Below are 25,285 nucleotides of genomic sequence, written 5' to 3'. Positions count from 1 at the left end.
AGGGCGATTACCACAGTTTATGTAGTGACCGTTCAAAGTTACAACGGCACGGGGGGGGGGAGATGCGACTTGTGGCCATTTCCCACCGTTTCGACCTTTGCGGCATCCCCACGATCATGGGATCAGAATTCAGTTAGGCTTGGGCGACTGGTTCGCCCTTAACGGCCGTCGCCGTGTCCCAAGGTCACGCCATCCCCTTTTGGCAACCTTTTGGCAAGCGAAGAAGCCAAGGGGGGGAGCCAGGTTCGCTTAGCAACCAGGTTAGTTGCTGGTTGCGAACTAAGTTAACTGAGTTAAGAAGTGCAGCGGTTCACTTGAACGGTGGCGGGAAAGGTTGTGAAATGGGGCAAAACTCACTTAACAAATGTCTCACTTAGCAGCAGAAGTTTAGGACTCAGTTGTGGTCCTGAGTCAAGGACTACCTGGATCGAAAGGCTCAAAAAAGCCAATTTATTTCCCCCTTCCATTTCTCTCCCTCTCCTTCTCTCTCTCTCTCTCTCTCTCTTTCTCTTTCTCTCTCTTTTTGGGGGGTTTGTGGATTATGAGACTTCTTTGTTTAACTATGTGGGCCTAATCTTTGTTACATTACGCTTTGATTTCTTTCCCATTTTTTAAAAAAATGTAGTAGATCTAGGCTGGCTGTTGGGCTAGCCCAGGGGTCTGCATCCTTGACAACTTTAAGATTTGTGGACTTCAGCTCCCAGAATTCCTCAGCCAACATAGCTGGGACCTGAAGTCCACAAGTCTTAAAGTTGTCAAGGATGCAGACCCCTGGGCTAGGCTACTTCTATTGTTTTCCTGTTTTGTAGTGATCCTGTTTTTCTCCAGATACAGACCGTGCTCGACTTTTGACTACAGTTGAGCCCACAATTTCTCTCTTTAAGCAGGACAGTGGTTAAATGAGTCTTGTCTAGTTTTATGGCCTTTCTTGCCACAGCGGAGCGAATCCCTGCCATTGTTCCGTTAGCAACTCAATCGTTCAGGAGTCTGTCAAGACCATGGCAAAAGTGATCGCGCGATCTAGGACACCAGAACCATTATAAGTTCATGCCAGTTGCCAAGCATTTGAATTTTGACCGTGTGACCATGGGAGTCCTGCAGCGGTCAGAAGTGTGAAAAGCGGTCAGAAGTGTGAAAAACAATGTCACTTTTTTTTCAGTGCCATTGTAACTTTGAACGATCACTAAATGAGCGATGGTATACAGGTCTCCCTGTATATTAGGACTCAACCATCTATCTGAGTGTACTACTATTCGGGAATAAAACACCCAGGAGAACGAGTACGTATGAAAAACATATGAAAATATTTTTGGGCGAGCTAATCTTATAAATAAATAAGGGACGCGGTGGCTCAGTGGGTTAGGACGCTGAGCTTGTCGATCAGATGGCAGTTTGGCGGGTCGAATCCTGAGTGCCGCGTAACAGAGTGAGCACGTGTTACTCGTCCCAGCTTCTGCCAACCTAGCAGTTTGAAAGCACGTAAAAATGCAAGTAGAAAAATAGGGATCACTACGGTGGGAAGGTAACAGCGTTCCGTGCGCCTTTGGCATCTAGTTATGCCGGCCACATGACCACGGAGACGTCCTTGGACAAGCGCTGGCTCTTCGGCTTTGAAATGGAGAGTTGGAAACGACTAGCACGCATGTGCGGGGGAACCTTTACCTTTTTAATCTTATAAATACAATAATGCCAGACTTCTGAAAGCTGTAAAGGAGACAGAGCTTATTCTGAGAGGGACTTCTAGCTAATCCAAATTGGATTGGAAATTAAGTACTCCTGGTTTCCTTCTCAAAGAGAGAAGCCTGTCTCGTCAAAACAAAGATGCTAGGCACATGTGGGGAAATTGTACTTGGTTAGCAGGTTGTCATGGTTCCAACAGGTGAAACTCTTCAAAAGAACTTCAAGGCATTGTTTACCTTAAAGGATCTTTTATTCCAGTAGCAGAATATCGAAGCCAAAAACTGAAATCCCCTCCCCTGGGCACATAGTATCAAAGCACAATTCCCTCCTCCGATTTACAGTCATAAATCACATTCCCCAATTAGCTTGAAGCACAGGCTTCCTCTCCAGCCCGCCAATTTTTTATCAGCTTTGGGCTCAGTAAACTTGATTCTGAAGCTAAGTGTAGTGTTGATATGTCTAGCTGGATTCTCATTCACATTCTCCCCCTCCCAGCATCATCTTAACTCTTTTAAGAGCGAAAGGAAAAAGCTGGCTGCATTTTCCATCGATTGTCAATGCAAAAACATCTGACGTTAGCAGCGTTGACACAGGGGGTCGATCACACGTTTAGTGAAGCAAGACTCCTCATCCAGTGTTCCTTTTGTAAAAAGGTAAAGGTTCCCTCGCACATGCGTGCTAGTCGTTTCCAACTCTAGGGGCCGGTGCTCATCTCCATTTCAAAGCCGAAGAGCCAGCGCTTGTCCAAGGACATCTCCGTGGTCATGTGGCTAGCATGACTAAACGCCAAAGGCGCACGGAGCGCTGTTACCTTCCCACCGTAGTGGTCCCTATTTTTCTACTTGCATTTTTACGTGCTTTCGAACTGCTAGGTTGGCAGAAGCTGGGACGAGTAACAGGCGCTCACTCTGTTACGCGGCACTCGGGATTCGACCCGCCAAACTGCCGACCTTCTGATCGACAAGCTCAGCGTCCTAACCCACTGAGCCACCGCGTCCCTGTTTCCTTTTGTAGAATGGCTTAAATGGTTTGTTTCTGCTTTCTTCTTTGCGGTGCGGTATTGTAGAATGCAGCAGTATAAAAGTAAATCAATCAAAGACACTATATTGGTAGAAGTGCTTGTGAAGTGTAGCAGTGTACATTGGTCAACGTATACATTTTAGCATAGCAATAGAACACCCGAATATCATCTAACAAACAAAACTATATTAAAGCCGGTAAAGCCATTAATTTATACCATTGTTGATTTCCCAGCTGTTAGGCATCTTTAGTGGGCAGACCTTAACAAAAAGAACCTGCTTGAATGACTGTTTTTATTGCTTTCCTAGAGGTGAGCAATGATGGTACCATCCAGAGTTTTGGTAGAAGGCGGTTCCATAGAATAGACGCTACCAGGAAAAACACAATTATCATATAGCTCGCCTCCTCCATCCTGTTGGTTCCTGCTTTACTTGAGGTTATTGCTCAAGGCTGAGCTCTTTCAATAAATAAAGACTATATATACTGCTCAAAAAAATAAAGGGAACACTTAAAACAACACAATGTACTGTATTTAATAGCAGGATGTCTTATCTTGTGTTCCCTTTATTTTTTTGAGCAGTATATATCTGTGGAGGTGGTGAGGTAAAGTATTTTCAATTTGAGTTTCACTCTGGATGACTCCGTGCTCACCCCTGCTGTTTTAATTAGCAGTGATGCAGTGCAGGGTGTGTGTGTGTGTGTTTGTTTTGCTTCCCTGGACAGTCTATAGCCAGGGGCTCCTGCAGTGCATTAGAATGACATCGTCACACAAATAGCGTTGCCTATGTGTGCCCTGAAGTTACAAAATTTATCTGACGCTGTTGTCCCATGTTGTTGCCCTTCCCCAAATCTTGGCGTGGCCAACTGGGCGTGGCCTACTCGCCGTGACCGAATCGCCGTGGCCAACTTACCACAGCCAACTCGCTGTGGGACAACTCGCCATGGCCAACCAACCGCGGGACAACTCGCCACGGGACAAGAGTTACACTAACGTCAAAGAAATGGGGGAATAGAACCACTAAAGGAGAGATAAAATGAAATGTGAATGATAAACATTAAAATAATTTTACAGACTTGAATTGTCCCGCAGCACGTTCTCCCATGGCAAGTTGGCTGTGATGAGTTGGCCATGCCGAGTTGGCTACGGCGAGTTGGCTGCACCCAGTTGTCCCATTCGTCTCCTTCCAACAGGCCTGTTATCTACAGGCTAACCCAGGGGTAGGCAACCTTGGCTCTTTTATGACTCGTGGACTTCAACTCCCAGAATTCCTGAGCCAGCACTGCTGGCTCAGGAATTCTGGGAGTTGAAGTCCACGAGTCATAAAAGAGCCAAGGTTGCCTACCCCTGGGCTAACCAGACCCAAAGCAGCTTAGTTGCCAAGCGAGCTGCATCCACCTGTTAAGACAAGGTGCAGCAAACACAAGTAAAACTTAGTAATTAGAAATGTAGCTGGGTGGATGAGATTTGAAACGGCCACATTATTTAGTGAAATATGGAAAGTCATGTATCAAGGGACATATAGCAACATCCCTCCCAACGAGGAGGGTTAAATGAAAAGTAATGCCTCCAATGTCATAAGTCCTCAACAGATGGGAAGTCCTGGAGCTCTAGAGAGCTGAATTAGAATTCACTGCCAAATACAGATTGTTTGTGGTAGTGACTGTCTTTGACGTCAGTAAACCTGTGATCTGGGAAGAGCTGATTGATGTGATCAACAAGAACAAAGTGGATTGTCTGTGACAGCAACCCAACGAGTTGCACGTAAGAAAGGTTGATGCCCAGGCTAAGGGCAATTCAGCAAAGGGTCGTCGTTGTCAAGTTTGGCCTTTCAGAAGGAAGTATGTGTAACCTGAGTGATCTTCAGCAAGACCGGCCCCTCCTCACAGGCTGACGGCAGAAATGAAACCCTCAAGAGCTGGAATTGGCCAACAGTTGTGACGTTTATGAGAACGAAGATGGCAAATCATTATGATCCAGAAGCAAAAGTGCTAACCCATGGAATATCATCACAAAGCTTCCCTTGTAGAAAAAGATTCAAAACTTGGATGTTCTTAAACCTTGGCACCGTTGTCAGCTCAGAGCACTATCCTGCGACACTCAACATTTTGAAACCATGACTAAGGATAATTTAGTGGCACAAGAAGGAAACTTTGCTGCAGTGCGTAATGCTAGGCCTCACACCTCGCGAATCAAGTTGGATCAAACCTTCTTACCGCACGGTCTATCCTTAGCAGCATGTATCTTCTACCTTTTCCCAGAATTGAAAGAATGTCTCTTCAAGGGCATCTGTTTGACTGAAATGAAAGGGTGAAAAGGAAGATTTGTCCGGACCTGGTTGAAAAGACAAAAGTATGAAATTCTTTCATGATGCCTGTAAGAAACCTGCCCATCTTTGGCAAAACTGTGTGGCGAATGGTGACGATGATGGGTAGAAATAAATACAGGTGACATAGGTTTGCATTTCAGTTTATGGAAATACCTTTATTTACACTATGGCAACGGAAGCATTACGTTTCATTCAGCCTCTCTCTCTTGCTCTCTGCGGGTGCGCACATGGCATATATTGATATATGTGATGCGGCCTATTTTGCTATATAAACGAGGAAAACTAATGGTACATAATGATCTGTAAATAAAAATAAACTGGTTGCTGAAGGAGAATTCTTCAGCAACTGATGGGAGCCAGCATAAAATGAAGCACTAATCTAATCCACTGGAATAACTCAGATACTGCCATCATTTCTGCAAGGGCAACATTACATACCAGAGGAACCCAAGCTCTGATCTTAAAAAAAAAACAGAACAATCCACGTGGGAATAAGTGGTCCTTTAATAACCAAATTATTCAATTAAATAACCAAACTGTTCAGTATTTTAAGAGGGGGGAAAAAATACCAATCCTGTTAAAAAAACCAAAAGCCAAATTGCACTCTGAAACAAATTGAGAGTGCCTGCATTTGATACGGGTATATAATATGTTTCTGTTTAAAGGTTTTCATAAGATACTAAAATCTTTAAAAACAGCTGGAAGGGTGCTTTTCAAATGGCTTCTTGAGAAGACGTTCCATTTAGAATTGTTTCGCAATTTTATGCATGAGTTGTGTTTCATAATTGTACTTGCTGCGTGCGCTAAGATATGTCAAATGTGAGAGAAGGCAAATAAATGCCTCCTGTTTGGGCAACAACGTATAGTATGTAGTTCTTTAGCAAGTGTTTTCTGAGCATGTCTTGGGTATTGCCATAAATGCCTTTACGCTAACAAAACGTTAGGAACCTCTTCGTCCTAATATGTGGAGTGAAAATGTCTTTCATTGGTTTGTAGGTTTGGGCTGAGCAACAAATTTGAAGCAGAGTTCCCTTCATCCCTGACAGGAAAAGTAAGTATCTTGGAAGAACATTAAAAAGTTAATCAAACTCCCGACATATTACTCTTACTTTTCATTTGATGCTGCTTCTAAAGAGCAGGAAAATGCATATCACGCATATATTTACCCTCCCGCTTTCTGGGTTATATTCTTGAAGGTTGCACCCGAAGAGTTTAAAGCCAGCATCAGCCGAGTGAACAGCTGTCTTAAGAAGAATCTTCCAGTTAATGTCCGGTGGTTACTCTGCGGCTGCCTTTGCTGCTGTTGTACCTTGGGATGTAGTATGTGGCCTGTCATTTGCCTCGGTAAAAGAGTAAGTTAGACCACACTTATTATCATAAATGCCCTAAACCAGGGGTCTTCAATCCTGGCCCTTTGATGACTTGTGGACTTCAACTCCCAGAATTCCTCAGCCAGCGTGACTGGCTGAGGAATTCTGGGAGTTGAAGTCCAACAAGCCATGAAAGGGCCCGTTTTGAAGACCCCTGCCCTAAACCATGTGATTGTCTTAATGCCTGGGAGGTCATCAGCATCTCTCTCTGTCTCTCTGTCTCTGTCTGTCTGTCTGTCTGTCTGTCTGTCTGTCTGTCTCTCTCTCTCTCTCTCTCTCTCTCTCTCTCTCTCTCTCTGGGGGGGGGGAGGTGTATTTAAATCCCAATCAACCTTGCATAGGCAGAATGTGAGCATTGCAAAAATGTGTATCTGGCCTTGCTCCAGCCTCTGCCTGCCTGCAATCCAGCGAGCATTGAAGTACCATTACATTGGATAGAATTTAAAATCTAATCATTGAAAGTAAATATTTTATATTTACTTCTTGACTTAACGCTGCTGTGAAATGTTTAGTTTTAACTGGGGAAAGATCCACACGTTATCCTTTTAGGAGGGTGCACTTTGAGAACCCTTATCCTTATGAGTTGAAATTGAACCTCTTGCCTTTTATTACTAGTGTCTTCTGCATCCTTTCCCCCTCCCCCCCTGCCCGAAGGGAAAATTTCTAAATGAAAACAGAATAACTGTTACATACCTGTTATTTATTTAGTACTCTCTTTGGCTAATATTTCTGAATCTGGAATCTACAATACAGGTAGTCCTCAACTTATGACCGCAACTGAGCCCGCCATCATTTCTGTTGTTAAGTGAAATGTTTTTACGACTTTTCTTGCCACCGTTGTTAAGTGAATCACTGAAGTTGTTAAGTTAGTAAGACAGCTGTTAAGTGAATTTGGCTTCCCCATTGACTTGGCTTGTCAGAAGGCACTGCAACCGTTAGGTATGAGTCAGTTGCCAAGCATCCGAATTTTGATCACGGGGATGCAACAAAGGTCATAAATGTGAAAAAACATAAGTCACTTTTTTCAATCCCGCTCTAACTTTGAGCGGTCACTAAATGAAGTGTTGTAAGTCGAGGACTACCGGTTGTGATGACAAAAGAGGCTTATACTTTGAAAACCCCCTTCTAAAGAGTACTGTACTTCAGAGTTGCAGTATGTTTTTGTAACAGGCAATAATATCCAGTGTGGTCTGAACTTTGCCTTTTCTGGTGAACTCTTAAGAATATTGTGATGTACACCATGTATCCCTGGGTTGCAGCCTAATATTAAATTAATTCCTAGTAATTTTACTGAGGATCCGGTAAAGTTTTTATATTTACCAAATTTTTCTAGCCACATGGGAAGCACTGCTCTCAAGGTAAAGAGGAACAATAATCAGAATTAACAATGCAGCACCGTAGTTTCCAGGAACAGATTCTCTAAAACGGGCAAAAGCAAACTTTTTAATACCCAAGGTGTGTGATATATTAACTCAGACCTTCAGTGGTACATCTAAGAATAATTCATGTACGTACAGTCTGTCTTTTTTGTGCACATATAGATACACAAAGACTCATATGACATCTTCATCCGCACATCAAGATTACTTTATGAACAGTTGGAGACCCACATGTGTACTTCGGATTACATACAGCTAGACCAGGGGTGTCAAACTCAATTTCATTGAGGGCCGCATCAGCATTGTGATTGCCCTCAGGGGGCTGGGTGGGTGTGGCCAGGGTGGGTGTGGCCTACTGGGTGGGTGTGGCTAGAGTGCGTATGGCCTACTGGGTGGGCGTGACCAGCTCTACATCGTTCGCATCAAGGGTGCCTATGGGGGCCTGGGCAGGAGTGGGACAGATCTGGGGGTCTCTGGCAGAAGGAGGGTCTCTGGGCCAGGGCCAAGGCAGTGGGGGCCGTTCCCTCCCTGTTTCCAGGATAGCTTCGCGGGCCACATGAAACCACTTCGCGGGCCGGATCCGGCCCCCGGGCCTTGTGTTTGACATGTCTGAGCTAGACACACATACATTTTCTTTCTCAGGTAGCGCTAAGGTTGCCGTACTGTTGCAATTATTGGCACGGCAATTTGGAGCACTGTGCCCCAGAGTTTCTGCCCATTTTGATGACCCCCTTCCTTTGGCTGGTTTCTGCTCTCCATGCTTAGCAATGAGAGCGATTGTAACAGTTCCCATCCTGTTACGATGGCCCGAAGACCATCTTTTAAATGGTGTAAAATTTAGTTATCTTTATCACCTCTTATTGTGAAAGTAATTGACGTACAAAATGCATTGCCTAAAATTTTCAGCACAATGTCCTGAACTTGAACACTTTCTCAAATTATGCTTCCTCAGTGTTTCATGGTGCCTTGACTCGGTTTATCGTAATGTCAGGTTTTAGTGTTCAGAGTGTAGTTTGGGACTTTTTGTTTTACTGTTGATTAGAAATGTGTCAAATTGTGGGAGGCAGAGGAGAAGTTGAGAACATAATGTAGTCTAAATGCTTGAATGTAGCTCAGTGGATTAGTAGACATTCCTGATTCTTCCTCCTTGCACACCCATCACCTCTATTTTGGAGGCTCTCCTAATCCTTGGTTTACCCTAATAGTTCATATACTGAGGTTATATTAAGAAAACAGACTAAATTAATGGAGAACATTTAAGATAAGATAAGATGACCTTTATTGTGGTTTGTTTTTTTACTGTGGGCACAACGGCACACATCAGTTCATTGTTACATAGTGTAGTAAATAAGGTATTGTGCTTTTTTCTGTAATTCATAGCACTAGTGATGAGTAAGCTCATTTTGCCCTGTTCGTAACTTGTTCAACCAGTGAGCAAAACAACATTTCGAGACTAAGTTCTATTTTATAATTCATTTTAAAACAATATCTCATGGTTCATGGGCTTTTAAATATTTTTTAAAATTATTTTCTAAAATATTAGGAGATCATCTTGCTTCCTTCTTTTAGTAAAGCCCATGGAAGGAGTGACAAGATCTCCATTCTGAGGAATAATTTGACTCCAACTGAAAAGGAACTTGTTGCTTCAAACATTTCCAAAAGCAGGAGTTCTTGCTTCAAACATTTCCTTTAATTTAAACAATGAATAAAAAAATAGTCAAAAAACCTTCCCAGTACATGTTATTAGTTTTAAATTTACAAGAAAGTATTTCTCCCCAATTTAGTTAAAACTGCAAGTGTTTTCAGAATAGCAAAATGAGGGCTTTCTGTGCCCAGAAATTTTCTGATAGAGAAATAATTCATATGCTTAAAACAAAATTGTACATGTATAGTTACGGCCAGTAAAACTGTTGTGCACTTTTATAGATTATGTTTATCCTCATCTGGCCATACTTGCCTTTGGTCTTTCAAACTCGGATCTTTTTTTTTTTTTTGAATAATGTGTTTTACACCACCGTCAAAGACGTCCTAAATTGACAACTTAAAAATGATTATTTAGCGATCACCTTCACGATAAGATTACATTTAAACCAGTTCTTAAAATTTTTATTGTGTAATTTTAGAACTGTTTCATTAAGCTTCTCTAAGTAATAGAACTTTTTTTTAAAAAAAAGCGGTCCTTTGTATACAAAGGGGAGTCACTTCCATTGAACTCAATTTGCTCCTCAGTTAAACCCACATAGGAAAAAGTGTCTTCAGCACTGTGACCTACTGTGGCCCTTTTATTTATTTAAGAACTGTTTGGTTGAAGTGGTTTACATAAATAATCATACCTCGTTCTCAAATAAGAAGTACTAATCTGTTGTTTTTTATTTTATTTTATTTTTTTTGAAAGAAAACACGTGATGGTTAGTGTTCAAAAATCTTCCTATTGTCTTCCCCCTTTTCTTGTGTTTTTACATTGTCCATTTTTCTTAGAAAGTTTTCTACATGCCTGTGATTGAAAATCTACAGGGCGTTCCTCAAATCAAGAGCCCCTCCTTAGGCTGTCGATGTCCTCACCTGCTCCTCACCGTAAATCTCTGGGCTTGTCAAGTATCATGATTCATTAAGTTGCACATGCAAGTCTCTCTTCTTTTTTTTTCCCTTCACCTGGCGAATAGAGGAAAGGAATCGTGATCTATGAACTGAGAAATGCTCTTTAAGTCACTTTTTCTTCGTCAGCCTTCGGGGTATTTGCTGACGTGTTCATTTACAGTTTGTTTAGCGGCCGGGGGTGGGGTTGAGCAGATTTAAAATAACTCGCAGCCTTTATGTAACGATGAAAATGATTTGCAAAAAATGGAATATTTTTATGCAGGGGTATCTACATTAAACCTCAACACGGGGGGGGAGGGCGGGTAAATTGACTCAAAAGTATTAAAAACAAAAGTTCGCTTCCCACCTGCAGGTTGCTTGTTTCATAATTGTTTTTGTTTTTATTTTATTTTTTATTCTATTTGAGAAAAATGGGGTTTTTTATGCTTTCTGAAATTAGGACGCCGTTCAGTTTGCGCTGAAGACCTCCTCCAAATTAAGAGTTAACAGTAATTAAATGTTAAATTTGTGGGGGTTTTTTTAACGTACAGCAGGGCTGTATTGAATCTTCCGTATTCAGTTTCCTATTTATAATGTAAAGTGTTTAATTGTACTAGTATTTGGGACGCTGGTTTCTCTGCCACCCTTTCTCCTTTTCCCCCCTCCGTGCAAGCAATGAAATTTAAATTTTGTACAGCAGCCGCAAATCTATTATTTAAAAGGCTCCGGCGAGAAAGAGATTACAAGCTAGCTTCGCGTTTCCAAACCGGTTTTGCCATTGGTTTAAGCAGCGGGTGGGCAGGCAGATGCCTGCTCGGAGTAGACCCTCTTTTCACCATTTTTCACCATTGATAGAGTAGCTTTTCAGAGTCAATGAGCTCTGTCAATGTGAGCTTGTCAAGGCTACAACTTCATAGACAAGATCTGAGAGGCGGTTTGAGAGGTCAGCCCTTTTCAGGTTTGCTGTGATGCAAATGAGCTTTAATGCTTAAACAACTATTGGAATTTTTATGTCTGCTCCTTGTCCTTTTTTTTTCTTCACAAAGTCATTGACGAGACATTCAGTGCTTTTTAAATTGGAAAGTTGCATTGTGCTAAAGACCTAGTACAGATTTACTGAGGGCTGAAAGCAGTTAGATCATGTTCTTTTCATGGTGCGATTAGAATCAAATCGATTTCGCTACAGCCTTCAGCATTCAGATGGCAATTTGAACAAAGCTTCGGGGGGCTAGACAAGGGACAGAACGACTGAACTGAATGTTAATTACACTCTGCAGCCTTATTTTCTTTTGATTTGGGGCTGACTGGCAACTAAATTTAACAAAAGTGTGACCATAACTGCTGCCCTATTTTCATTTAAAAGGAGAGCAGACTCTAAAAGGCTATCTTTGCAAAGAAACAAGAGAGGTCTGCTGATCATTGTTAAAGGGCAGGCCCCGTCTTTCATAAAATAAAATAAAAAGTATTAGCCAAAAGTAACGGAACTTCAAAAAAAAACAACAAAAAAACACCCTACAATGCGGTAATTTAGTCGTCGCTGTTAAAAGGTGACTCAAGAGTTCTTGGAAATCCCTTCTTTTTTTTAGGAAAAAAGATGGTACAAAAACTTTCAGTTCATCCATAATAGTTGATTCTTTCATCTAGGCACAGCTGAGATTTTGTGCATTCGTGTTTGGTTGCAAATGCAAAGCATTTTTTCCCCCTCTCTCTTTATATTAGCACATACCTATCTCTGTGTACATACAGAACAATTCACATACTGGTTTTTTTGTGTTGTTTTTTTTTTACTACATTTAAATAATTTTGGGGAATAAGTTTAATTTTTTAAAAAAAAAAATCTCGCTGGACCTGGATGCAGTTTATAACACCTCTTGTTTAGCTTCAGTTGAAGTGCAAGATGCTTTTCCATCCCCTCCCTCCCTCCCTCCCTCCCTCAACCCCCCCCCCTTTGCCTTATAAGGAAACTGCAGCTGTACAAAATTGAATTTGCCATCAGGCTCAGTGATCCATGCCTTTGCACCTGCAGCATTGGTCTCTTCTCAACACCTGGTGTCATGATTTATCCTTCTGCATAAAGGCTGTAAACCCCATCTTGCCGCTGATGATGATACAGCCGTCAAGTTGACCATAAGCAGTAGGCTGCTATTTCCAATATAACTCAGATCAGAATGCTTACTGAATTGTTGAAAGCTGCAGGTTTGCAGGAAGATTTAAGTCCCTTGTTTAAAACTTGAGAACTTCGGTGCAAGAGATTGAAGGATCCATAAGTTTCAAATGCTTGTGCATAATTTTACACGCTGGGTTAAACGAGAGAGCATAGATTTACAACTCATATATCTTATTTTATGCGAAAATTCCTATTGTTCACGCGTAGCTTGCTTGAAAACGAATTCCATTAGATTAGACCCAGTGGACTGTGGATTAATGACTCTGTTCCTGAAAACCTTTGCTAACGAATAGCTTCATAAGTTTTCCAACTATTTGGGTATTTCCTAAAAGTTGATTTGCTTCCTTTTTACTGTCTACAGTCATGCGTAGCCTCTTATTATATGACTCCAACCACAAACCACCCTTTTCTAAGTCCCCCCCTCGTGGGTCTCTTTCTGCCAAAACATTTTCACGTAGAGGCGGTTTGCAAAACAAACTTTTTTTTTCTTTTTCTAAAGCAACTCAGGAGTAAAAATTCTCTTTATTTGCCTTCTAGACACGAAGATCGATTGAGAAGTTATTAGAATGGGAAAACAATAGATTATACCACAAGGTGAGTGCTGCGGGGAGCAGCTTCGTACCGCTGGGGCTGGAGTTGCGCAGTATGGAAACAGATGCTTTTGTTGAATGCAAAATATGAAAGCTGGACAAATGGGGGGTAGTCTCAGTGCCGGCCATAAAATATCGCTCATTTTTCTTCTTCCCCTTTCTCTCTGTTGTCTAGCTGTGCTTGCATTGGAGGCTAAGCAAAAGGAAATGTGAATCGAATAACATGATGGAATATGTAAGTTAAAGGGCTGTTTTGTGCGTTTCTCTATTAAATGATCATTTATTTTGCTTCTGATCTTATTCTTTCCACGATTATTAATCAGCAAAGGTGTCAGGAGGCTTAATCGCCTGAGTGGCAAGGATTTTCTACGGTTCACAGATGTATGGTTTCACGCACAGGGCTGATTTATAAAGTTATGAATGACTTGAAAACAAGGCTTCACTGTGTCCTTGGGAAAAAAAAATAATAAATTAATTGCCAAGATAAAATGGCTTGCACATGTGCTGATGGAGTGTGAAATTTTCAAATGCTGTGTAAAAAGAATAACTGCAACTTTGGTTACGCAGTGAATTAGACGTGGGCTGTTTTATATAATGCTAATCAAGTCTTGGCGTATGGAAAAAGACCTTTCAACTGAGCTGTTGGAGCTGAGGAACTCTTAAAGACTTTGTAGACTTTAACTGCTCTCATATCTCAGCAGCAGTCCTCAAACTGCTGCCTTCACTCTTAAATGTTTTAAAAGCCCTTGATTGTAAGAAAGGAAGTTTAAGGTCTTCTTCCAGCTTCTGAAGCAGAACTTTGCATATTTTTATGAAGACTTTTGGCGATGCAAAAGTTCTTCCTTTTGCAGTCTTTGCCATCTAAACCATTCTGCTTTGTTGTTCTCTGTATTTTTCCCGGGATGCCCAAGGGGAATTGACTGTCATAAAATCAGTCCTGTTTGCTCTGTAAGAAATAAGCTCTTTGCGAAATATACCAGCCTTACGAAAAATTAAGATATAAGCAGGGGTTAACAAATTAAGACTAACCTGCAAAAGTATCTTGCTTTAGCTATTTCTAACACATCCATGCCTTTTAATTATATATCTTGTCTATTATTTAGCACAATGCACGCATTATAGACAGTATGTGAGAAGATTGATTTAAAACAGTGCTTAAATAGTTACAAATTATCTTAAAATCATCTTTTCTGTTAGCACTGAAAAAAAGAGGAAATACTAAGGCCTATATCTAGCCTAAAACATAAAAGACTGCCTAAAATGCCCTTTTTACGGAGTAGCTCTATTCAACAAACTGTTTCTTTTTAACATCTATTATACTTAACATGTTAATTTATGATCATCTATTATAGCGAACATGTTAATTTATGATAGTAGACACATGATAACTTTGCAATAATTGAAGGCAAGAAAAGAATTTTTGGCACTGGTTTTTAAGATTGGCTATGTAAAGAATTCAGCACTTTATCTTAACAATTACTTCAAGCTTCTGGCCTTTATAAGACCATAATATAAAAAATAATAGACTTTTTTGCATGCTCGTATAGAAATACGGTGATTACAATTGCCATTTTCCAGTAAGGTGTTTAGAGGGTAATATCCTAGCATTTAAGCCTATTGTAATAGTATAATGTGTACAATGGATTCCAGGTCAGTTTAGAAAGCAGCTGTGCAGAATTTCAGATTTGGAGTGGGAAAAGGTGCTTTGGGACACACCAGTGTGCACGCAGCATCTGCTGGCAAGTCCCTTAAACCACACGAATATTTTCACAGGATCACGCTGCCATGGTGGAGGCAGCCACACGATTCTGGGAAAAGATACAGCTGCTTTAAGCAGTTGCTAGTAGGTATTATTGAGAATGCTACTATCTGCTCCAAAGTGCCAGTTTACCTTTGAGTATGAAATGCTTGGCTGTGAAAGTTGGACCATAAGAAAGGCTGAGTGCCAAAGAATTGAAGCCTTTAAAGTATGGTGCTGGAGAAGACTCCTGCGAGTCCCTTGGACTGAAAGGTGATCAAACCGGTCAGTCCTACAGGAGATCAACCCTTACTGCTCTTTAGAAGGTCAGATCCCGAAGTTGAAACTCAAATCCTTTGAGTGAGCTTAACTGGACTCCAGAAGATGGTAGAGGACAGGAAGGCCTGGAGGAACGTTGTCCATTGGTTCACGATGGGTGGGACACGACTTTGCAACTAACAACAACATGAAATGCTGCCCAGCTTTAGTATTTACTGTTAAAATACTTTAATATTTGGTATTAAAAATGAGAGCATGGAATGACACAACTCAGTTTTACATTTGCATAACTTAGACTGCCCTTTTACTACACATACCTATCTGGTTGTCACGTATATTTGTACGGCAAGATATGTTTGAATGGCCAAAGGAGTCCAAACTGCAGTGGGACCTGTTTCTAGGTAACCTCTAAATCCAGTAGATGACCGGAGGGGATCCACAAGTTTCCTGCCATTTCTCACATCACACAGTTGCTTTGTAATGCTTGCGCAGAGTAATCTCAGATATAAAAACGATATGCAGAAGTTGAAGATTTTTAACTTGGCATAATCTTTGACAATCTCTTGAGGTTTAGTAAACATTTCACTCGGGCAAGAGTCTTACAAGATCACCGTGGCATGTATTCCATCACATTTTCAGAATTTGTATTTTCTCGGGAGATAAAATACACTGAAGGAAGCAGCTCACTTGCCTGTTTTGGAAGATCAAATGGCCTAAGGCAGGGGTCAGCAACCTGAAACAGTGAAAGAGCCACTCGGAACTGGTTCCCTCACAAAAGGAAAAACTGGGAGCCGCAAAAATTGTGTGCGCATGCGTGTACATGCGCACATGTGAAGAACAGGGTTTGACTGAAGAGTGGAGCCAAGGCGAGATATGCACCTACCCTGCATATTTGAATTGATTGGTTGAACTTTTTAGTCACACTTTTTTCTTTTTTTGGACTGCACATGGCAGAGGACTGGGAGCCGCAGGAGACGGCTGAAAGAGCCGCATGCGGCTCCGGAGCCACAGGTTGCAGACCTGTGGCCTAAGGTAAAGGTTCCCCCGCACGTACGTGCTAGTCGTTTCTGACTCTAGGGGCCGGTGCTCATCTCCGTTTCAAAGCCGAAGAGCCAGCACTTGTCCGAGGACGTCTCTGTGGTCATGTGGCCGGCATGACGAGACGCCAAAGGCACATGGAACGCTGTTACCTTCCCTCCATAGTGGTCCCTATTTTTTACATGCTTTCAAACTGCTAGGTTGACAGAAGCTGGGACGCATAACAGGCACTCACTCTGTTACACGACACTCGGGATTCGACCCGCCAAACTGCCGACCTTCTGATCGACAAGCTCAGCGTCCTAGCCCACTGAGCCACCGCGTCCCTCCAAATGGCCTAGTTAGACATAAATATTGTTGTGTTAACAGTTAAAATTAATCTTGCAGTTTGCTTTAAAATGTTCTTTTATATTGCAGAAGACGGTCACCTGTATCTGATGACATACATTTTAATAAGGCAATACTTCCACTAGTCTTAAGTTGCAGATGCAATATTTGCTGCCCTCCCTTCAAGCTAATTCAAAAAAAAGAAAGAATTTATTTTAGATTAATTGCTCTGAATCATCTACTGTTGGAAACCTAGTAGACTTTAAAGACCAGTGGGAAGGAGAAGCCAGGAGGAATATGAAAATGTTGATGAAAGCTGTTGTAGTTGGGTTCGAATGGCAATAGATTCACATTGGAGCCATTTTTCTTCCTCATAGCTAACCTTCAGAATTGATTGCTCTGAAATTTTATTTATTTATTTATTTATTTGTTTATTTATTTATTTATTTATTTATTTATTTGGTTTGTATACCGCCCTATTCCCAAAGGACTCAGGGCAGTTTACAAGGCAAAATTTAAAAACAATCCAATATAAAATTAAAATAAAATAAAATTAAGTCTAGCCCCCAGAATTAAATCACAATTTAAAAACATTAAACCCCTCAGTCCAGACCAGATAGCTCAAAGAGCCAGGTTTTTAGGTCCCGGTGAAATGAACGAAGGTCAGGGGCAGTCCGGAGTTCCGTTGGCAGTTGATTCCATAGGGCAGGCACGCCCACAGAGAACGCCCTCCCCCTGGGGATCGCCCATCGGCAATCCTTGACCTGTGGTACCCTGAGCAGGCCCTCCCTGTGGGAGCGCACAGGACGATGGGAAATTGATGCTGGCAGCAGGTGCTCCCTTAGATAATCCGGGCCCATGCCATTTAGGGCTTTATAGGTCATCACCAGCACCTTGAATCTCACCCGGAGGGCAACTGGAAGCCAATGCAGCTCGCGGAGAAGAGGTGTTACATGGGAGTATTGGGAGACTCCCATCACAACTCGCGCGGCTGCATTCTGCACCAGCTGAAGCCTCCGAGTGGTCCTCAGGGGCAGCCCCATGTAGAGAGCATTGCAGTAGTCTAGCCGGGAGGTCACGAGCACATGGGTGACTGTGCGTAGGGCATCTCGGTCCAGATAGGGCCGTAACTGGCGCACCAGGCGAACCTGGGCAAAAGCCCCCCTGGCCACAGCTCCTATATGATCTTCCAAACTGAGCCGTGAATCCAGGAGGACACCCAAGTTGCGGGCCCTATCAATGGGGGGCAACACCTCACCCCCCATAGTTAACGATGGAAAAGATTGGTTAGTCTGAGATGCCGGTATGCACAGCCACTCAGTCTTGGCAGGATTGAGACGAAGCCTGTTTCTCCCCATCCAAACCCGGACCGCTTCCAGGCAATGGGACATCACGTCAAGGGCATCACTGGGTTGGTTCGGGGTGGAAAGAAAAAGCTGGATATCATCAGCATACTGATGATACCCCAGCCCGAAACCACGAATGAGCTCACCCAGCGGCTTCATATAGATGTTGAACAAGAGGGGAGAGAGGTTAGTGGCTGTTTGACAAAGAGACTTCTGACAGGGTAAAATGTGCATGTACACACTGCTTGCGTTTTCCAAGCAGGCCCTCTCCCGTTGCAGCTTTTATACATGGAACAGCTGGGGAAAGCACTTTTGACACTCTATATGAGCATGCCGTGTTCAGGGATGACAAAGGCGCTCTGCGTTTTGTTCCCTGCCTTTGACACCCCTTCCAGGCAGAGAAATGGTCCCTCACATGGTATGGGGCATTCCAGTTGGAAAAAAAGGCAAAACCCACCCTCATTTTGGTCACATAAGATTAGCCGCAACTTTCTTTTGGATCAAGGCCGACCTTGATAGTTTGGATAACTACCCATGCGTATTTTCATCCGAGTAAAACCGATTAACCAAACTTTTTTTTTCCTGAGAAATGCATGTGCCTATAGGATGTGTCGTTCATTGGCAGGGTGGCAAGGAACAGGGCAGCTGTTCCTGAGTGCCCAAACAAAGCTTGGGTTTTGGAATGGGTTCCTCAGTCTTTAGCAGTATGTGTTCAGGGAGTTCTCAAATGTAGGATTACCATTATTTCAGCTTCCTATTGCCCCTTCCCCCCTCCACCGGACACTGAGAAAAGAGAAACTGTTCTGTTCCAGCCTACGGCCTGCCCTGTTTGTGTGTCAGGGACAACCCCTTTTTCCTTTTTACAGTCAATAGGTTGGAAAAACCCAACCCAAAATAATTTACAGTTCAAACAAAAAAGCAACAGAATATTTCCTTCAATAAATGAATCAAAATATCAAACAAGAGTCAACAGACAAGAGTTAAACAGAAGTAGCAAGAACAGACCAGGATTCTCTTAGAATGTCTCCAAACGGTTGCCTTCAGCAACCGGTCCTGCCCGCACCTTCCCCTTTTATTATCAGTCCCAAGGCCTAGCTTCTCACTGCCTTCTCCTCCTCTCACTGAGTTGCCTCATTGATTTGCTCTGCTCTGCTCTGCTCTGCTGGATTGCCTTCTGCTTCTAGCATCTCTGAACAGATTCAGCTGTGACTCCTCTGAGTCCTACACCTCATGTTCACACAGCTGAGCCTCATGAGGAACACGATGGGAGGGGCCAGGCTGAGAGTCCTGCAGTGCATCAGAGCCTCCCTCTGACACCAAAGGCTCTCCAAACCCCTCCTCCTCCTCCTCAGATTCATCGGACTCAGCTGCTGGGAGCACAGGCTGACACTGAATCACAACAGAAGCGTTTGACCCCCACAATAAGTAGCCGGGGGGTGATGGGGGTGGGCAGAAGAATCACAGTTTGCCACGTGGGCAGCTAGAACAAATAGCCGGGTAGCAGAAGTGATGTGTTACATTCTTGAGTCCCTGGTTCCTTCTTCCTGTTTCCAGTGAAAAAGGATCGCACTAGAATCAATGTGTAAGATACATCCCATAGGTCTTGGAGAGATGCTGCCGTCCAGCTGAAAACAGGCTGGGATTGTTAAAACAGATAAAGAGACCCAGTTGGGCTAGAAAGCAAGCTAGAAACCATAAGTTCACAGCTTGGCTGACTTCTCTCAGCCCTAGGAAGGCGACGGCAAGGGCAAACTGCTTAGTGAAATAAATAGATTAACTTTGGAAAAACTAACTTTGTTCCTGACCGCGTGTATGTCAGTTGCAAAAAATGTTTTTTAAACTGGGAGGAAATTAAAAAAACGATGGCCTACATCCCCTAAGGGAGCAACGTAAAAGCAAAATTAAAAGCTCTCGTGGCTTGGCCGAAAGTCATTTGGATTCTGGCCGTTGGGTTATTTCCTCGTCACGCGGAAAGCCTTTCCTAAGAAACTTTGAAAATAAAACAATGCTGTCTATTATTATTGTTGTTATTGTTATTGTTATTATTGTTATTATTATTTCTTTCTTTCTTTCTTTCTGTTTCAACAGGTCATTCTTATAGAATTTTTACCAAAGACGCCGATTTTTCAACCCGATTAGCATTTGCTTTACACAGAGACTTTCTCAGTACGTTTCATTTCCAATGGTGCCTTGCTTGGTGCTCTCCTCGTAATGATACAGAGATGGTTCTACAGGATCTTGTGGTGTTGTTCGTCCTTTTTTTTTTCCTCTTTCTTTCGGATATTTTTATTTTTATTTTATGGGGGGAACGACGTGTTCAAAAAGTTCCTTTCGTCAAATTGGACAAAATAGCGTTCTGTGTGATTTAAATTATTACCTTCCCTCCCCCCCCCCCGCTTTCTGTTAATGAACCCTGGTTTCCAGAGTCTTGAGGTATGGGTAATATGTGTGGGTCTGTGTTTGAATATGCACACGCATACATACATGTGTGTATTTCTGTATGTATATTATACATAGCTATTATGTATACAAGTGAAAATAGCTACAAGTATTCTAGCCCCAAGATAAGAGACGAAAATTGGCAATCATTTTAACCTATGCACTTGCATCTCTAAATCTAAATCTCCCCTTGTTTGGCTGATGACAATTATCTGTTTATGTCAGATGGTGTTTTGTTTTTTTTTTCGTCGTCCTCTCTGGGCCAACAAGCAGTATTCCTTCATAGCCCTAACATCCATTCCTTTTCTTGTACCTTGAAGAAATCCTGCCTGCTTGGAAGATGTCCCTCCTCAAGAAACTTGAACATGGATTGCTATTTCTCCACGAGAAGACTTTTTAAGTAGCAGATTTGCAGGTGCCTAATGGCTGAATCCTGCTCGGGACTGTAAAACTGACTAGTATTTCCTAAGAGGGCTGCTGCATGGACAACGGTAGATAAATCTTCCCGTGGCTAAGAGATTCGAAGTGACTGAATAGAGAACCCAGGGTTCTACTCCTAATCTCTTAATCATGGTGGGGGGGGGAAAATAAAGCGATATTTTGTTTTATACCAACCCCATATGTCTTTGCGTGGATGCTTTTTTTTTTTTTTTGAGAGAGAGAAGGGAGAGAGAGTGAATGAACATGTTGGCGTGCAAGCTAGCATGTATTGTGTGGTTCATGCCGTGTAACAGCTTTCTTATTGTTTACCCGATTGAATAGTACACAAGGATGCAAGATGGGCAGAATATATTTGTTAATATTAGTTTTTGAGTTATTTGAATGTTACAGTGTTTGGCTCCAACCCATGGAAAGCTGCATTTAAATCCCATTAAAATCATTGGGCCGGGTTAGTTCGTTCCACTGCTCTCGAGTTCTGTTTATTTCGTTAGGACTTAAGTGCAACAAATATATATATATAAATTCTCCTTCCTTTATTTTGAAGACTTCCCTTGGGTCGGGGCCGTTTTGTGTGTAAAACATTAACAGCATTGTACCAGATGCTAGCAATGTGTTGTTAATGTCTTTGATTTTACATCTGTATTTCAGGTGGATGAATTTTAAAAAAAATGGTTATTTGAATTTACATACAGTTTACTGAATGTCTGGAGTAAATACTGCATTCTAACTTTTAAATTTCATGTTTACATAGCTAGCTTTCTGTTTTATTGTTTGCACAAGGAAACATTTAAAAAATATGAGTATGTAATAATATGCTTTGGTCGGGCCAGTTTTTAATTTCTTGGCTGTGCATATCTTCATGTATTAAGTTTAATGCCTGTCGTATGCAGTTACTTCTGAAACATTTGTTTCTGGATTTTAATGTAGGTGAAATATAACATATTTTAAGGGCCTGTTCTTCATGTAGCAGAGCAATAATGTGAATAGCCAACAAATACAGTTTGCATAATATTTGTATTAATGAAATGTTTATCCCACTACCAGAGTACCAGTTCTTTTCATTTAAATATGTGTTTTGCTTTATTGTCATATACAGATACGTTTATTGTGTATTTGCCAATGTTTGCTACTCATAGCAGATTGCTAATATATTTTGAATATATTTTGTGACAATTTAAAGCTCTGCTTGCATATCACACCATATAGTGGCTTCAGTATACTTTTATTGGTTAATCTTGTGGTTCATCCAGAGCCTGCCATTTCTTAATCTCAGAATCCCAATGGGAGAAAAGCAGAGTAGATACGTAGGCCTCTCTGTGTTACCAATAACAATACGACTGACTAATTGGATGACACGCATTGAACTTTGCTCGAAATAAGTATCTGGACTCCTTTTTTAAAAAAATGGGTAGTTTCCTTATTATTTTAAGCCGTAATACAGTTTGCTTCTTTGGGGCTGAGCGTGTTGCGTGAATGAAACCATGGTTTACTTTAGGGCATTAAACTAGAGTTTGAAATCATAGTTTGTTGTTGGCTTGCTGACTGCAACCTTGGGTTAATGTGGAAGATGAACAGATATGTATGGTTGGATTGTTCCCCCCGATTCATTTTTTTTTTTTTTGCTTTGATTCTGTACCCCACCAAGAATCCACGAAGAACCGCTTTAACTGGGCCTGAGAAGCAAGAATAGAGAAGGAGCACAAATTAAAATGGCCCAAAGCTAAAATTACTTGGCCCATCTGCAAAACTGATTTCTAACTTGATTTTTTTTAAAAAAATTATAGTAAGATTATCCCATGGTGGATCACGATACGTGAATGCAGCCTATCAAAGACCTTTAAAATAGGCATGTAGTTTAAGTCAGGTATTCCAAAACTATTTCCGATCACTCATGCTCTGTTTTTTTCTTAAAACAAAAGAAAGCATTTTCTCCTCTTCTGTGAAATTTCCATAATATCTTAGCACATAAATATTAATAATGAAGGCTTGCGCTGTTTTCCAACACAGTGTGTTTATTGATTTGAATGGGCTTATTGTCCCTATATCTGCGTTGGCATGGAGTCTTAAGTACAACAAAATATAAACTTCGCCTCCGTCCCTAAAGTGGAGAGAAAATTGCTATTAACCCTTAGCTTCTTGGCTCTCTCTTTTTACTTCTCTGAAGTTGGGACCCCTTTCCAAGGATCCGTTTTGCATTATTTAGTTGTCATGGGGAAGGAAATCTGTAGTTTCTTGCATGTGCAGGAGCTTGGCCTGCATGCTAGAGCTCCTGTATGTGGATAGAGCTGCTGAGTAGACTGAATGTTTGATTTATTATATTAGAAAAACGTGGCTTAATATCTATTTCCTTCCTCAAAAGTTTTTGTCAGCTGGAACTTTGCATGGGTAATTATACAACTTACTTTCCATAGCGTGGAGGTTTTTGCAATCAAGTCTGCACCTAATGCTCATTTCGGGCTACAAAGACACCGACGAAATGAGGACTGCTTCAATATTATATTTCTCTCTTAGTTAAATATTACGTCTGAGCTAACTCAGTTAATCTGTTGGATAGTGGCGCAGCCCCATAACTGCTACTATGAGTGACCCCCTTATTGAACTACCTATGCTGAGAGAAAAAGAGTCGGTATGACATGGCGTATGTTGGGGGGGGATCACAAATGTCCAACTAACAAATTTTATTAAAACAGCACACGTTTTCCATGAGCAGAAGCTCGCTTTGCAGATGCTTACACTAGAACAATGTAGGATTTCAATTTAAATTGAAGGGTGACGGGATACTGTGGGGAAAAAAACACTTTGTGTTTTAAAACTGCTCTAATACAGAGTTCCTCAGCCTTTTGGTGTTGGCGGTCCAGAGCGGGGGAGAGAGGGAGGGGAAAGAAGGGGTGGTTTTGTGGCAGGGGAGTGAACACATGCACACGAGGAGGGGGGGCCATGAGTGCTTGCAACGCTTGTGTGAGTAGGGCCATGGAGGCCCTCGAGACGACAACGCTCATGCAAGGGGTTGCAAGGGCTTGTGACACACACGAGTGGGGCCGTGAATGCCCACAACGCTCACACACACACACACACACACACACCGGCCAGCCACTTAGGCGTCCCTGTGGCCAATAGGCCGCAGCCCAGTGTGGGGACCCCCTGCTCTAATAATTAGATGTTTTCCATAATAACGCTTTGCCTGAACTTAGAGACTGAGTTTGGCTGATCACCCTCTAAAACAGGGGTCTTCAAACTTGGCCCTTTTATGACTTGTGGACTTCAACTCCCAGAATTCCTCAGCCAGGCATGCCTGGCTGAGGAATCCTGGGAGTTGAAGTCCACAAGTCATAAAAGGGCCAGGTTTGAAGACCCCTGCTCTAAAACCATGGCTACACTTTTGCTAGACTCACAACTGTTTATATAACTCTGTTAATTTGGCAAATTTTAAAATAAGCATGTCCACTCACGCTGTGGGGTGCTTTACGTACATTTGCCACCCTATTTTTTCCCCTGCGTACTGGATTTTTAAGAAAATCTAGGGGCGGTGGGCTGGATTGGATTTACTTGAGTTGCAAGCCCCAAACCTAAGAAGTCGCTAATGTATTCATGCATGACTATGTCATAGGTAACCCATTTACGTCCCACATGGCAGTAGCAATATGCATATTAAAGCTGATAATAAAAATGTTGGCAGTATGAAGACTTAACGAGGCAAGAAAAAGTATGGCATTATTGTTTGAACTGCATCCACAGAGAGAATTTTCAGAGAGAGTTCCCATTTAGTCACTTATGAGTGTAGCAGAGTGTAACTTAAATTACTTGATGCTCTCCCTGCTTGTATGTCATTTTCCTCCGAACCACATGTACCTTAACGTACTATCAGTGCAGGAAACCCACTCTAAACACTAAGTACTTGTCAGTGCCGTCATTTTTGCAGTATAAGACAAGTAAGGAAAAAGTTTCACTGGATCCTTGATAGTCCAGTATAAGGAGCTGATACTTTAATCCTTAAAATGAAACTTTGTTTTTAATAATTGTGCAGGTCTACATTAGAAGTATATGTTCTTTATGAAATTATAAAAAAGAAAAAGTTTAAGGCTATTTTTCTAAGAGTATGTCCTGCTAAAAGAATGTTAAGTTTTGAATAAAGTTGCCTTGTCCACCAAGTCATAAAAGGGATATATATATATATATATATATATATATATATATATATATATATATATATATATATATATATATATATATATATATATATATATATATATATATATATATATATATATATATATATATATATATATTAGAAGCTGTTTCCCCTTACCTCTACCCCCAAAGAATCAAAAGGCCAAGACAGCCTTCCCAACAGCCCTGGGTATTGTAACCTCTCTGAAAGACATCAGGTTGGGAAATGCAGCTGTTACATGATTAAAGTTTCCACCCCACCATTGGACCCAGTTGTCCTTCCGCTCTTTTCCCCTCCATATTTCCCACATGAAAGCAGACCTTTAAATTCTCCATAAAGGTAAAGGTTCCCCCGCCCATGCGTGCTAGTCGTTTCCGACTCTAGGGGCTGGTGCTCATC

At 41.7% G+C, this 25,285-nt stretch overlaps 1 protein-coding gene across 1 annotated transcript in view; it reads left to right on the top strand.

The window, feature by feature from the left end:
- The window catches only part of CHIC2 (cysteine rich hydrophobic domain 2), a 40,778-nt gene extending 18,864 nt beyond the window's left edge, over positions 1 to 21,914 (top strand). Inside the window, exons 2-6 of the mRNA XM_083367947.1 lie at positions 6,024 to 6,078; positions 6,224 to 6,379; positions 13,058 to 13,114; positions 13,286 to 13,345; positions 19,927 to 21,914. Coding sequence (XP_083224073.1) covers positions 6,024 to 6,078; positions 6,224 to 6,379; positions 13,058 to 13,114; positions 13,286 to 13,345; positions 19,927 to 19,977 — 379 coding nt within the window. The 3' untranslated portion in view covers positions 19,978 to 21,914. The remainder of the gene's footprint in view (positions 1 to 6,023; positions 6,079 to 6,223; positions 6,380 to 13,057; positions 13,115 to 13,285; positions 13,346 to 19,926) is intronic.
- Positions 21,915 to 25,285: the final 3,371 nt, after the last annotated feature.

Source organism: Vipera ursinii (genome assembly GCF_947247035.1).
Source record: "Vipera ursinii genome assembly, chromosome: 7".
NCBI classification, from domain to species: domain Eukaryota; kingdom Metazoa; phylum Chordata; class Lepidosauria; order Squamata; family Viperidae; genus Vipera; species Vipera ursinii.
Note: the sequence above shows the minus strand (reverse complement) of the source record. Positions and strands in the feature narration are given on the sequence as shown.